The following is a 13549-nucleotide window of genomic DNA, read 5'->3' on the forward strand; positions in this document are numbered from 1 at the left end:
GATGTTACGTTAGTAACTCAAGATAAGCTGTTTTACTAACATAACTAATAACCTCAACCTTCATCTCTGTTTACAAGCTGTTTGTTCCACTGAGGAATGCATAGGTCCTTGGTTACCACATCCCTTGTTTTGGTGTAGACCATCTTCTGACGTCAATGTTACCTATTCTATGGAATGTTGGCCTCATCCTCCCTGATGTTCTGCTGTGTAAACTGTCTTTGTTTTCACAGAGATACTTATCCACGCCTCACCTCAACATCGCCCTCTTGCTAAATGTCTGAGGTGCAATGTGAGCTATGCGAGATGGGATCCTTGATTATTCCTAGTTTTAAACCATATTCTTAATTCTTACATTGTATTACATTCTTACATTCCCTCCTCTTGAACCTGAGTGAAACCATTCTGGTTCAATTTTCACTTTATCCCTCAACTTTCTTCTTGGCTGCCTAAGATCATCTTGAGCTAACATTTTATCAACATAAGCACACATAGACCTGTACATATTGCTTCTAAGTTTCATTTGGTTAATATTACACATCATGATATAGACAAAGAAAATCATAATACACTGTACAGAAAACTACAGTGTATCATATTATCAACAAATCATGGAATTAAAAGATTCTCCAGCTCTCCTTTTACTAATATCCATCTTGTGGATATTTTTACTCAGTATTATTTCTTCCTAGCCCAATTTCATTGTTAACTCAAAGGAACCTATCCCTAAATTTTGGAAGTCCATATTTTTATGTCCCTCTTTACTTTAATTTCAATTCCTCTGATAGGCACCATTGTTTCCTGATTGTGCAATTACTTAGTCCATTTCTCTATGGAGCATGTATCAGTGCTTTGCTTGAAAGGTTTTCTCACTTTCTTGAGCCACATTAACCATTTCATGTCATGCTGATGTCAAGTAACTGAATATGTTTGAGACCCATTCTTCAGTGCATCTTCATCATGCATTTCCACATACTAGTTGCCTCACACGCAACATTAACTTTCTGCTGGCCAGTTTCTTTTTCCTCATGGTATTGGCGAATATATTTTTCATGGCACACTTCATATGTCCAGTAAGTTTCAATCCTGTAAGAGCAACTGCACTGTTTGAAGAGTGGTTCCGATCGCTCACAACGTCAAAGGCCTTTGTAATCATATTCTTCATCCTGATCTTCATTTCCAATTGATGGCAACATACATTTGTATCTTTCATGTCCACTGTGGCCATTCTTGGGCATTCAGGTTATCTTATCAAAAGATCGGGTGTTGTCTGGAGGTCTTTGCTTATCTCCTCCTGCATGGTCCCGATGTCTCAGGAAGTGGCCAGGCTATCAAGTGTAGTTTTCTCATTATTCAGTATAAGCAAGGACACAAATATCTCCAAGAGAAAGCTGTCAATTAATTCTTTTCAGCTATACTTTCCTGACTTTCACCAGATTGTACATTTATACCAGACTGATATCTTTTGGTGAATCATGTCCAGGTGATTTATTTACTCATAATCACCCAGGGCGATGACTTTAGAAAAATTCCCATTTGGTGGTGTAATTTCTCTGTTTCTATCTTATATTCTCAATCATTTCCTCTCATCCAATTTTACACATCCCATTATATTACCATTTCATCTCATTCATAAGCCCTGGAGGAACTTTACTGTCCAATACAATATTTACATTTATGGTCCAATATCTCAATACATTTTTTGTTTATTTTACTTAAATTCTTCTTGAACCACTTTTTATTATCTCCATTCCAGAGAGGAGTATTGTTGGACTGACAGGACTTGTCAATGTACAATTTTATTTCCCCCAAAGATACATTCTTTCTTGGTAAACAGCATTGGGCAGGAACCATTTAGACTCGACTTCTTTTATTTTAAAATATAATTTGATTATCCCCTTAAACTACAGGTAAATTTTCCCTTCTCGAGTGCTTGAACAGCAACTCATCTCAATTTATCTTATCAATTCCAATTTCAGAAACAAATTAAGTCCAGGCTTTGTGATTTTACAGTAGAGACAGAAGTACTTGTAATTACTTTTGGATATATATCTCCACCCCGCCCACCGACACTCCGTCTTGGAAAACAAATGGGTTAAAGGGAAACAAATCAAAACATTTTCAAGAAAGAAAAAGCAACCTGGTTTATTTTCAAGGCTGATGATTGCTCCTCCTTTTCGATGTAATTTTGAATTTTTGATAGGGCTTAAATCTTAGTCCAAAATGTCACCATGCTATGACTTTTGGGGCTCAATTTTCTAATGAAAGTCCGGGTGCGTTGGGGACGAGGGCCACGAAAATCGGGACAATCCAGAGCGGGTCAGGAAGCCGGCTCCAACCTGCTGACTTCCGCGTCTCACATAGACGCGCCTGTGTGTGCGCGTGCTTCGGGAATCCGGCAGTCCCGCCGCAGTTAAAGCCGGCGCGCTGATACTTGAAGCTGTCATTAAGGTAGTTGAAGTTGTTGACGTACTTAATTTTATGGTGATTGAGGCAGGGAAACGATTTTCATTCTGCCTCAGCATGTTTTCCGTGCTGTGTGAAACACTCCATGTTGAAGGAGCTGTGTTACAGCCGGCAGCCATTTGGACATTTAAATCCCTGTTTGACAGATAGGGATAAAAGGTCACCTTATTGCAGCAGGGCTCTCAGTTCTCTCAGACAAACTTTTGACTGGGAGATCTTCGTGTTTAGACTGAAAATTCTTGGTTTACATTCAGAATTGTTCTGTTTGCGCATATTTATCAACTTTTCGAACCCCCTCAAACTGACACCATCAGGATGAGGGACGCGATGGCTGCATTCACCAGTACATCCGAGGACGAGGAACATCACCATCCCCACCAGGCATGGCGTGCACTTCTGCCACTTGGAGCTCCACAACACAGGAGCCACCGGCACCTGCACAAGACTACAGAGGGGAACAACAGAGGGAGCGACGCGCAAGAGGCACTATCATCATCAGAGGGTCTACACACCGAGGCTCAGCTTCCTGGACCTCTCTGAGGAGCAGTGCATATGGAGGCTGAGAGTGAGTCACCAGGTGATCGCAGATATCTGCAGCCTCCTTCATGCCGAGCTGCTCCTGGCTGGGCCTGGTGGCATCTCATTACCGGTCGCTGTTAAAGTCACCACTGCCCTCAACTTGTTCGCCTCCGGATCATTCCATGCCACTGGTGACATAGTCAAGCTCTCCCAGTCATCTGCACACAAGTGCATAAGACAGGTCACTGATGGAATGTTTCGCAGGTCCTTGCAATACGTCAACTTCACCATGGACAACCTCAACCAGGCCGAGAGTCCAGTGGGATTGCACTCTGTGGCTGGCTTCCCACTTGTACAGAGTGCAATCGATTGTATGCATATAGCAATCCGAGCACCTCCACATGAGCCAGAACTGTTCATCAACAGAAAGGGGTATCCCTCCATCAACGCTCAGCTCGTTTGTGACCACCGCGAAAGATTCCTTCACGTGTGCGCCAGATTCCCTGACAGCTGCCATGATTCATTAATTTTGAGGGAATCCAACATCCCGGGCCTCTTCCATGCAGTGAATACCCTTAACGGCTGGCTCCTCGGGGACAATGGATACCCCCGGCACACGTGCCTCATGACACCTCTGAGGAACCCCATCAGCGAGCAACAGCTTTGTGCAACGTCAGTCAAATTGCCACCAGGTCTATAATTGAACATGCGCTAGGACTGCTCAAGATGCGATTTCGGTGCTTCAATTGTTCTGGGGGAGCACTTCAATACACACCAGCGAGAGTGGATCGCATTACAGTAGTGTGTTGTGTCCTGCACAACATGGCACAACAGAGAGGAGTACCGGTTAAGGAGGCCCCATCCCTTCATCTACCATCCACATCTGCCATCCACATTGAGGAGGAGGAGGAGGACGAACCCATGGGCAGAGCAGCAGCTCACCTGGCTGCTCGTGAGGCCAGGAAGACATTCATATGTGGACGGTTCTCGTAAGATCAGAAAGTGAGAAGAGTCCAGTCCTCACATCATCTGGAAAGGCCAGCACCAACACCAGCACCCCCACCCTGCACAAAACAGTCCTGCAACTACACATACACCCGCTGCAAGTGACCCACTGGGTGACATCAAGTGTCGCCGTGCATGGTGAACCACATGAAAGGGCCCTATCACAAAAGCCAGTCAAGAATGGGCAAGACGTGGCAGTAGTGGTGAGAATGATAACATTTAATGTGAATGTAACAAAAAAACAAATATAAATGAAAAATATGACAGTCTGTCAGACACTCTTGTGCTCACCCTTCGTGATCACAAATCCTTAGCCTTCCTCTTCCTACTACCTCTGGTGCATCCCCTGTGGCTGCAGCAGAGGTAGTGGCAGGTTGTTCATGCCGTGACTGCTTAGATGCTTTCAGCCTATGCCCCTCCAAAGACTGCTCCACCTGCACCAGTGTAGGGGAAAACTCGGCCACCTGGAGAGGAGGCAGGATGCTGGTTGAGAGGGGGGCAACGGGTGAGACGTGAGAGCGCTTTGAGTGGCGTCCCCACTTCCATGTCCCCTTTTGCCATCATCCTTCCTCTGGGCCAGGCCCACATCACTCTTACCACCCTGTTGGAGAACAGTGTGGTGGACATATGTAATGCGTTGGAAGGCCACTTCTAAAGTATCTGTCTGCCTGTTTAAGGCGGCAGGGTGTTGTTCAGCGTGTGTCCGAACGACCGTTGTTAGGGCCTGAATGGACTCATTTGTGAGCCGTGCTTGAAGCTCAATGGAGGCTTGCCTTCTCTCCATCGCAGACATTCCCGCACTTACCTGCAACACTATCTCAGACATTTCCACTGTTACCTGCGACACTATCTCAGACATTTCAGCAGTTACGTGCGACATTATCTCAGACAGTTGCTCACGTCCCTGCGACACTATCTCAGAGATTCCCTCCGATACCTGTGGCACCATTCCACTAATGCAGGAGTTGGACTACTCCATTTTGTGGAGAGTTTGCGTGGCACCTGTTCCAGTACCTTGCAAATGAGCTGCTGCCCCTCGATCATTCTCCTTTTAAAGGATGGCCCCTTGGGTTCAGCATCTATGTCCAACTGAGCAGAGCCTGGAGAGGAGTGCTCCCACTGACGCAAACTCTTCATAGCTGCCCCTGCCACCAGTGTCTGCTCGTGCTCACTTATGTGTGGTGACTCACCAGGTGCCAACCCAACGAACTCACTACTAGGACCCACTGAGGTGTGAGTATCTGCACTGTGGATGGCTCGCTAAGATGTGACAGTGCACCCTCAGATGTTGGCAGGTCCTCTGAGGAATCGCCTTCTCCCATCACTGCGGTCGTTGAAGGGCCTGTAAGAGAACAAAAGGCCATGTTAAGCATCATCACAGATGTGTCATGTTGCGATAAGCATACTGAGGTGTTCAACATGCCAAGCATTGTTAACATCAATTCATGTTGTGTGTGATGAATGTTAAAGTTGTGTCACCAGATGTTTGTGGGGTGCCAGTCTCGCCGTCCCCGACAGACAGGCACTCGAGGGTGCAGCTGATTTGCAGGGCCTCCTGCTCCGCATCTGTGAGGACCACTATTTGTTGTGGCCCCCCCTCCAGTCCTCGCCCTCTCCCATGCATTTTGCACTCTCTTCTCCTCGAAGGGGAGAAAGAACAGACGTGTGAGTGAGTGATGGTGAAGTAGCCAATCGATGAATGCATTGGTTTGGGTGAGACTGACCATGAAAGATGTGCATCAGAGGGTGAGTATGAGACAGAGCCATCACATTAGATGAGGATTGAGGTGAGTGGTAATGGTGGGATGACTAATGGGGAGGTGAGGAAGTGCTGAGGAAGTTGAGGATGAGCCTTAAGTGGATGTGAGGAGTGATGAGATAGAGTAGTGTTGGCAGTGCAGAATGAGTTGGGTGGGGGTGCGCGGCGGTGATATGGGACACGGAATGCAGGAGAATCAATAAATGTACTCACTTTTGCTGACCTAGTTAGGTCATTGAAACGCTTCCTGGATCCAGGTGCGGGAGATGTTGCTGCTGCCGGTGACCTCGTCTGCCACCTCGAGCCAGGCCTTCTTGGTGGCAGAGGCAGGGCACTTCCTCCCATCCGCGGGGTAAAAGACTTCCCTCCTCCTCCTCACCCCATCCAGTAGCTGCTGCAGTGAGGCATCGCTGAATCTCGGAGCAGCCTTGCCCCTGTGCTGCTCCATATTGTGTGTTTTCTGGTCTTTCCTGCAGCAAAAGCCTTTTGAGCAACGGCCCTTTAAATAGAGCTGCTCCAGCTGACAGCCTGTGATGCGGGTGCACAGTGTGCCCACTGCGCAGGTTTCGGACGGCAAACCCTGAAGGCACGTTAAGTGGCACCAATTCACTTGCAATTGCATGCAAAATGGACATATCTTATTAGTTGGGTTACACACGTGCCCATTCACCCCCCCCCCAATACACACGGCCATCCCACCTCCATTCTAAAATCAGGGCCCTGATATCTGCCGCTGTTTGCAGATAAGGCTTTAATTTCTTAACGCCTCTGGATCATTTCCCGCACCAATAATTTTACGGTCTCGAAAACCATGGTCCCCTATTTAAAAAGAAACACAGAAAATCCAGCATGGCTCTTCTTGAGAGTCCAAGGGGTTAAAAGCACAAAACAATTCATTAACTTTCTTCTGTCATCCTTTATCCCGGGACGAAAGAGGACTGCACACACATTTCCGTGAATGAATCTAATTTCCTCACTTCAGGAGGAATGGTCAGCAAAGGGAGCACAAAAATAATACCCAATATTTCCTTCTATCACGTGGGGAAATAACCACTTAAATTAAGAAACTTATTTTTAATAAACTCAAAGGTTGTTGCTCGGCGAATTAAAAACAGATGTCGATGTCCTTGGAAGGGGTTAACTTCTTTGCAGCGTGCGTCAACGCAGCTTTCACGTAAATTTGAAAAACATTCCTGTCATAGAGATACAAGATAGAAATTCTTTCATTCATCTTTTCTTTTTTCTTGGTTACTTTTTTCTGACCACAGCCAATCACAAGGTAAAAGGAGTGCTGTCAGTTTGCCAACAGCTATCACATTTCAGTACAACCAACAATCCCAATTGAAGAAAAAGTAACATTACACAACCGAGAAAAGCTCACAACAAGCATTAAAAAGGGGGCTTAGCCCACAATAGCGAAAAGAACGCACTAACACAGGCTTTTAAAGAGACAGTACACAGAAAACGAAAGAACACATTCTGTAGCTGGTAACATTCTGTAGCTGGTAACACTCTCCGTTTCTTTTTCTTGATTCCATCACAAACTACCCTTTTTCACTTAAACTAAATTTCAATTCCTGATGTTTAACCCTATTCTGTACTGACTCAAAGGGAGTAATTTTAACCTCCAAGAACGGGTGGGCTGGGAGCGGGTGGGGAGTAAAAATAGTTGAATTCTTCAGTGGGACCGCATCCCGGCTCCAACGCGCCCACTTCCATGTTTAACCCAGGTGCGATGGGATGCATGCGCCCAACAGAAAACCGGAAGTCCAGTCCCCACTTAAAGACGGCGGGCCAACACTTAAAGGGGCAATGTACCTCACTGCGATAGTTCAGGCACTTAATTTGTTGTGTATTAGAAATGTAAAACGAGTTTAACCTTTCCTGTTCGGGTTTCCCATCGCTTCTGATTCACGTCAGGTGAAAGCAGGCAGGAAGGGCCGGATCCATGAGATGGGTTCCTTTATTGCACTGCTTGTGGGCCTGATGGAGCAGGAGTGCTTCATCCAGGCCCAACAAGCTCACCTGGCACGACAGGATCCCCACAATCGCACCCCCCCCACCGATGGTGGACCACATTCCCCCGATCTTCCCCCAATCCCCCCACCGATTTCTTCCATGGCCCACGATCTCTCTCCCCCTCTCTCCCTCCTCTCCGATTTGCAGCTCCTTTCCCTTCCGACAGGCAGCCAGCCTGTCAATCTGGCTGCCTGGCGCATGGGAAACCCCAAAACACAAATACTTATCTTCAATTGAGTTGCGATCGCAGATTGCGACTTACTCACTTGACTTCCGGGCTCCCCACGCAAATATCTACCTACGCACTGGGTTCCCAGCTCCGAGCTAAAATCATGCCCTAAATCTCAAGCCCACAGTCTGTGTCCTCACCTCTGGTCCCTCCATTTTCTTTTTGTTCTTCTTTCCTTCCTCATCTTTCAGCCTACCCTTCAGAATCAAGGGTATACACGACTCTAATGACTTTTCCACGTACATGTGAATCATTGACCATAAACCATCCGGTGCACTCGCCATGGTTTATTCCTCTAACTGCTTTGGGGGGAGGGGGGGGGCGGGTGGAGATTGCTACCTCTAGCTCATTCGGTCACAATCACTTATCCCTTTTCCCCGTCTCGTTGGAATTGCTCAGTCAATCTCTTAATACTAGTTATTTTTAAACCTTTAATTCTCGTGCCCACCCCGGGATGCAAATGTTGATTGATTTTCCCATTACGGTCGCAACAAAAGGGTTAATCCTTCAACAATAACTTCCATGTGCTTCAGTCATGACTGGTTATTAAACAACAAGCTTTAATATATTGACTCATAACAGTATTATAATACAACTGTCTTCAGATTACATTAAATGACAAGCAAGTAATACAACCTGGTTCCTGCGGACCCAAGACGATCAGACTTGGCCTCTGTAGGCTGCCTGTGGCTAAGGACTTCTGACTGTCCGCTCGAAAGCTCTTACCTTTGGGAGGATGCCTGCCCTATCTTTATATTATTCGGTGCGATGTTCTGTACATAAGCATCTCTGGCCTTATCGTCTAGCCATAAGTCATCCCACCATGCTGCACCACTTTAGTAACTCAAGATAAGCTGTTTTACGAACGTAACTAATGACCTCAACCTTCATCTCTATTTACAAGCTGTTTGTTCCACTGAGGAATGCATAGGTCCTTGGTTACCACATCCTTTGTTTTGGTGTAGACCACCTTCTGATGTCAATGTTATCTATTCTATGGAATGTTGGCCTCATCCTCCCTGATGTTCTGCTGTGTGAACTGTCTTTGTTTTCACAGAGATGCTAAACTATGCCTCCCCTCAAATGTCTGAGGTACTATGTGAGCTATGCAAGATGGGATACTTGACTATTCCTAGTTTTAAACCAGATTCTTACAATTTGCATTTATATAACATTTATCACGACCTCAGGATGTCCCAACACAGTGCCAATCCACCATTGAGATGAGGGGGAGATTTGACGGGCAGGTGGGCTGACCAATAACTATAGGGTGAGCTTTTGTTAGCAGGTTGGGCTATGCAGTAGCATGTGTGAGCACAGTAGGCAGTAACATTTCCAAATAATAGCTGTTATTATTTTAGCTGCAGTAGTAGATGTTTTAGGTAAGTACTTATGGTAATTTTTTCTATTCCAGTTCCTTTTTCCATTTGCCTCCCACCCCCTCCCTCACCTTTACTGCATCTTTTCCTAAGTCTATAGCATACGTGTGAAAGAACTATGAGGTCATTTTGGAAATTAAATGGTTGGATGCCATTGTTGGACAATTTTTCCCCCTCTAAATAATTTTCCCCCCTGTCATTTTTCATTGAAGTGGAGTGTGAAATGTTGTTTAATAGTAAGGGATTGGTTAGGAGGTAGGAGACAGAGAGTAGGGATAATTGGTATGTACTTCAATTGGCAGCATGTGACTCGTAGTGTCCCCCAGGGATCTGTAATGGGGCCTCAGCTTTTCACTATATTTATCAATGACTTAGATGAAAGAATAGAGAGTCGTGTATTCAAGTTTGCTGATGACACTAAGTTATGTGGCACAGTAAGTAGTGTAGACGGGAGCAGAAAGTTGCAAAGGGACATTGATAGATTAAGTGAATGGGCAAAACTGTGGCAGATGAAGCTCAATGTGAGGAAGTACGAGATCATCCACTTTGGACCTAAGAAAGATAGATCAGTGTATTTTCTAAATGGTGAGAAGCTAGGAACTGTGGAGGAGCAGAGAGATTTAGGGGTCCATGTACAGAAATCACTAAAAGCTAGTGGACAAATACAAAAAATAATTTAAATGCCTAATGGAATGTTAGCCTTCATCTCAAGGGGGCTGTAATACAAAGGGGTGGAAGTTAAGCTACAGTTGTATAAAGCTCTGGTTAGGCCCCATCTGGCTTTCAGTTCTGGGCAACGCACCACAAGAAGGATATATTGGCTTTGTAGAGGGTGCAGTGCAGATTTACGAGAATGATACCGGGTTAAAAAGGTTAAATTACCAGGACAGGTTGCATAGACTAGACTTATAGTCCCTTGAGCATAGAAGATTAAGGGATGATCTAATTGAGGTGTTTAAAATGATTAAACTATTTGATAGGGTAGATAGGGAGAAACTATTTCCTCTGGTGGGGGAGTCCAGAACAAGGGGGCATAAACTAAAATTAAAGCTAAGCCGTTCAGGGGTGATGTCAGGAAGCACTTCTTCACACAAAGGGTAGTGGAAATCTGGAACTCTCTCCCCAAAACAGCTGATGTTGAAAGATCAATTTAAAATTTCAAAACTGAGATTGATAGGTTTTTGTTAGGTAAGGGTATTAAGGGTAATGGAACCAAGGCGGGTAAATGAAGTTGAGATACAGGTCAGCCATGATCTAATTGAATGGCAGAACAGACTTGAGGGGCTGAATGGCCTACTCTAGTTCCTAATGCTCCCACCCTTCAGCTCCCAGTGCCTGTGTGTGTGTGGCAGGGTTGCCAAACCTTCTGGATTGTCAGGGAGTCTCCAGGAATTTAGGATTTAACTCCCAGGCAATGTTGCCAGCAACTGGGAGAAAAGTCTTTTGCATTCGCGATTTCTGCCTTTTAGAAAGTTGGTTTTTTTGAAAGAGAAAACTTCTTTTACACAACTGTTTGCAAAGGATTTGAAGAAAATATGTATTTAATGCAGGTTAATGCATATTTAATGCATCTTGAAATCCGGAAATGCTAGTGATAGAGGTGTCAGATAGTTCCACAAGAAATTATTTTAATACGTATGTTTTTTAATTAACACAACTGTTCAGACATAGGTCTTTAGAAGTTTAATGCTTTATTGCATACCTTAGTGTATTTTATACATTATTTTGAAGAGTTCTAGTTTCAAACCCCTTTGCAGCTAAGGGATTGGAGTGAAGCTCTGAGATGAGATTCGAAAGGGGATGTTTTAATGGATCGGGGGTGGGGGACAGTGTGGTGGGACCCAAATGTTCTTGGTGCCCAAGACCTCATGAATTATTAATATGGCTCTGCCAGTAAGTGCACACTGAATGGCTAGCAGTGGAAAGGGATTTCTGATAAATGTGACAGGCAGCTCAGGACGTTCCAGACATGGAGAAACAAAGTGCAAGGCTTTCCTCTTGGACAAAACGGTTAGAGTTTAGCACATGTGGCCTAACTTTCTAAATTAAATGCAATAACAGTTGCAAACTGTGGGCAAGTGTCACATGATTGGATGTCACGTAATCGGATGCCACACGGTCAAAATTCCAGAAATACGTCCATCCAGATTTGGCAATCCTATACACAGCACTGAAATAAAAATAGAAATGCTGGAATTACTTAGGTCAGTCAGCATCTATAAAGAGAAAAGACATTTCAGGTGTGTATCCTTCACCCAAAAGTACCATGTACCTCACGGACAAATTCAAGATTGTTTCCCACAAAGTGTTGCCTGTTTTGAAGGCCAGCGTGTTAACATTTTTGTTCTCTCCACGGATACTGCCTGATGTGCTGTGGATTTGTAGTATTTTCTGTTTTTGTTTCAGATTTCCAGTACATGCAGTATTTTGCTTTTTATTTTCCATTTAATTACGTATGTTACATTGTCTTCCTCAAACTCCCAGGCTTAATAATTCATCTGAGTCAATGCGCAGATAATGTCATCACCACTCACTATTCCAACACAAATACTTAACGGAGGTGAACGTACCAGAAAAAATATCCCATTTAGCCATTTATTTTTTAGAAGGGAAGGTTCCTCCTTTTATAAACAAGCTTCAAATGCAGGTTATGGCACTAGTGAGCAAGTCTGTTGAGGTTAAATTTTTCTTCAGGGTAAATTTGATCTATGTGCATAAAGAAATATTGCCATTCATTTCGCATCATTGAATTGCTGTTAAATGTGAACTGCTACTCTTTTTCAGCTACAGTGCACCCAGTGATCTGATGACCATGTACCCTTTTACTCTGTAACCTTCATCATTAATCATCTGCTAATGACCCATAGTCACATAGCGCAAAGCTCAGAACATGTTAATAGACTTTTCTTAACACATCCCAATTAAATAAACAGTAACTCCATATGGTTAGCATAACAAATGCTGGGACTAACACTTTAAGGGTTAAAAGGTGAGAAAGGGCAGATGTGCCATCTCACTTCAGTAGCATATTGTAAACAATTTTACAACACCAAGTTATAGTCCAGCAATTTTATTTTAAATTCACAAGCTTTTGGAGGCTTCCTCCTTCGTCAGGTGAACGATGTGAAAATGAAATCCTCGAAATGAAGTCGCATTTATAATTCACAGAACAATGCTTGGTGAGTACAGACAGTTTTTTCAACTGCCCGTTGCCAAGGCAATCAGTGTGCAGACAGACAGGTGTTACCTGCCAGGTCTCACAGAATATACAAATCACCAAAAAAAAAACAACAAACAAAAAAAAACAGAGATAGAGAGGTAGAAACATAGAAAAGACAGCAACTGACCCGTTATATTAAAAACAGATAACATTTGTTCGCTGGTGGGGTAACGTGTAGCGTGACATGAACCCAAGATCCCGGTTGAGGCCGTCCTCATGGGTGCGGAACTTGGCTATCAATTTCTGCTCGACGATTTTGCGTTGTCGTGTGTCTCGAAGGCCGCCTTGGAGTACGCTTACCCGAAGGTCGGTGGATGAATGTCCACGACTGCTGAAGTGTTCCCCAACTGGGAGGGAACCCTCCTGTTTTGCGAATGTTGCGCGGTGTATCCTTTCAGTAGCATAGACTGTGAAGGATTTTCTTAATGAGATTTCAAGCTGTCAACTGCCTAATAAATTTTGATGTGGAGATGCCGGTGATGGACTGGGGTTGACAATTGTAAACAATTTTACAACACCAAGTTATAGTCCAGCAATTTTATTTTAAAATAGTTATAGTCCAGCAATTTTAAAATAAAATTGCCGGACTATAACTTGGTGTTGTAAAATTGTTTACAATAATAAATTTTGCTGTGACTTTTGAAAAGTTTACTGGGCTGGGTTTTGTAGGTTGCTGTGCTTAAAAGGGAATGGTGTTTCCCCATAGCCAATCATTTATCAAATATCTTATCTGTTTGATTGTCTTTCACTAACCAACATTATACCTCCCTTTACATTGGCCCTGAAGTAAAAAAAAAGGAAAATTATAATGATAGAAATTATAGCAGCAGTTATTAAAAATGTGTTATTTTCTGGTACACTGAGCAGGTTAGGATGTGATGCTTGTAATCTTTGGGGGAGATTTTCACTGGCTGCGTCGAGCTGAAATGGGGCAGTAGTGCCCCAAAAATCATGAG

General features: G+C 44.1%; 1 protein-coding gene across 1 annotated transcript in view; it reads left to right on the plus strand.

The window, feature by feature from the left end:
- Positions 1–9882: 9882 nt before the first annotated feature.
- The window catches only part of LOC137322176 (PC3-like endoprotease variant B), a 633356-nt gene continuing 629689 nt past the window's right edge, over positions 9883–13549 (plus strand). The window contains exons 1-2 of the mRNA XM_067985291.1: positions 9883–9958; positions 11780–11795. Of these exons, the coding sequence (XP_067841392.1) occupies positions 9883–9958; positions 11780–11795 (92 nt within the window). The remainder of the gene's footprint in view (positions 9959–11779; positions 11796–13549) is intronic.

This window comes from Heptranchias perlo, chromosome 5 (assembly GCF_035084215.1).
Source record: "Heptranchias perlo isolate sHepPer1 chromosome 5, sHepPer1.hap1, whole genome shotgun sequence".
NCBI lineage: Eukaryota > Metazoa > Chordata > Chondrichthyes > Hexanchiformes > Hexanchidae > Heptranchias > Heptranchias perlo.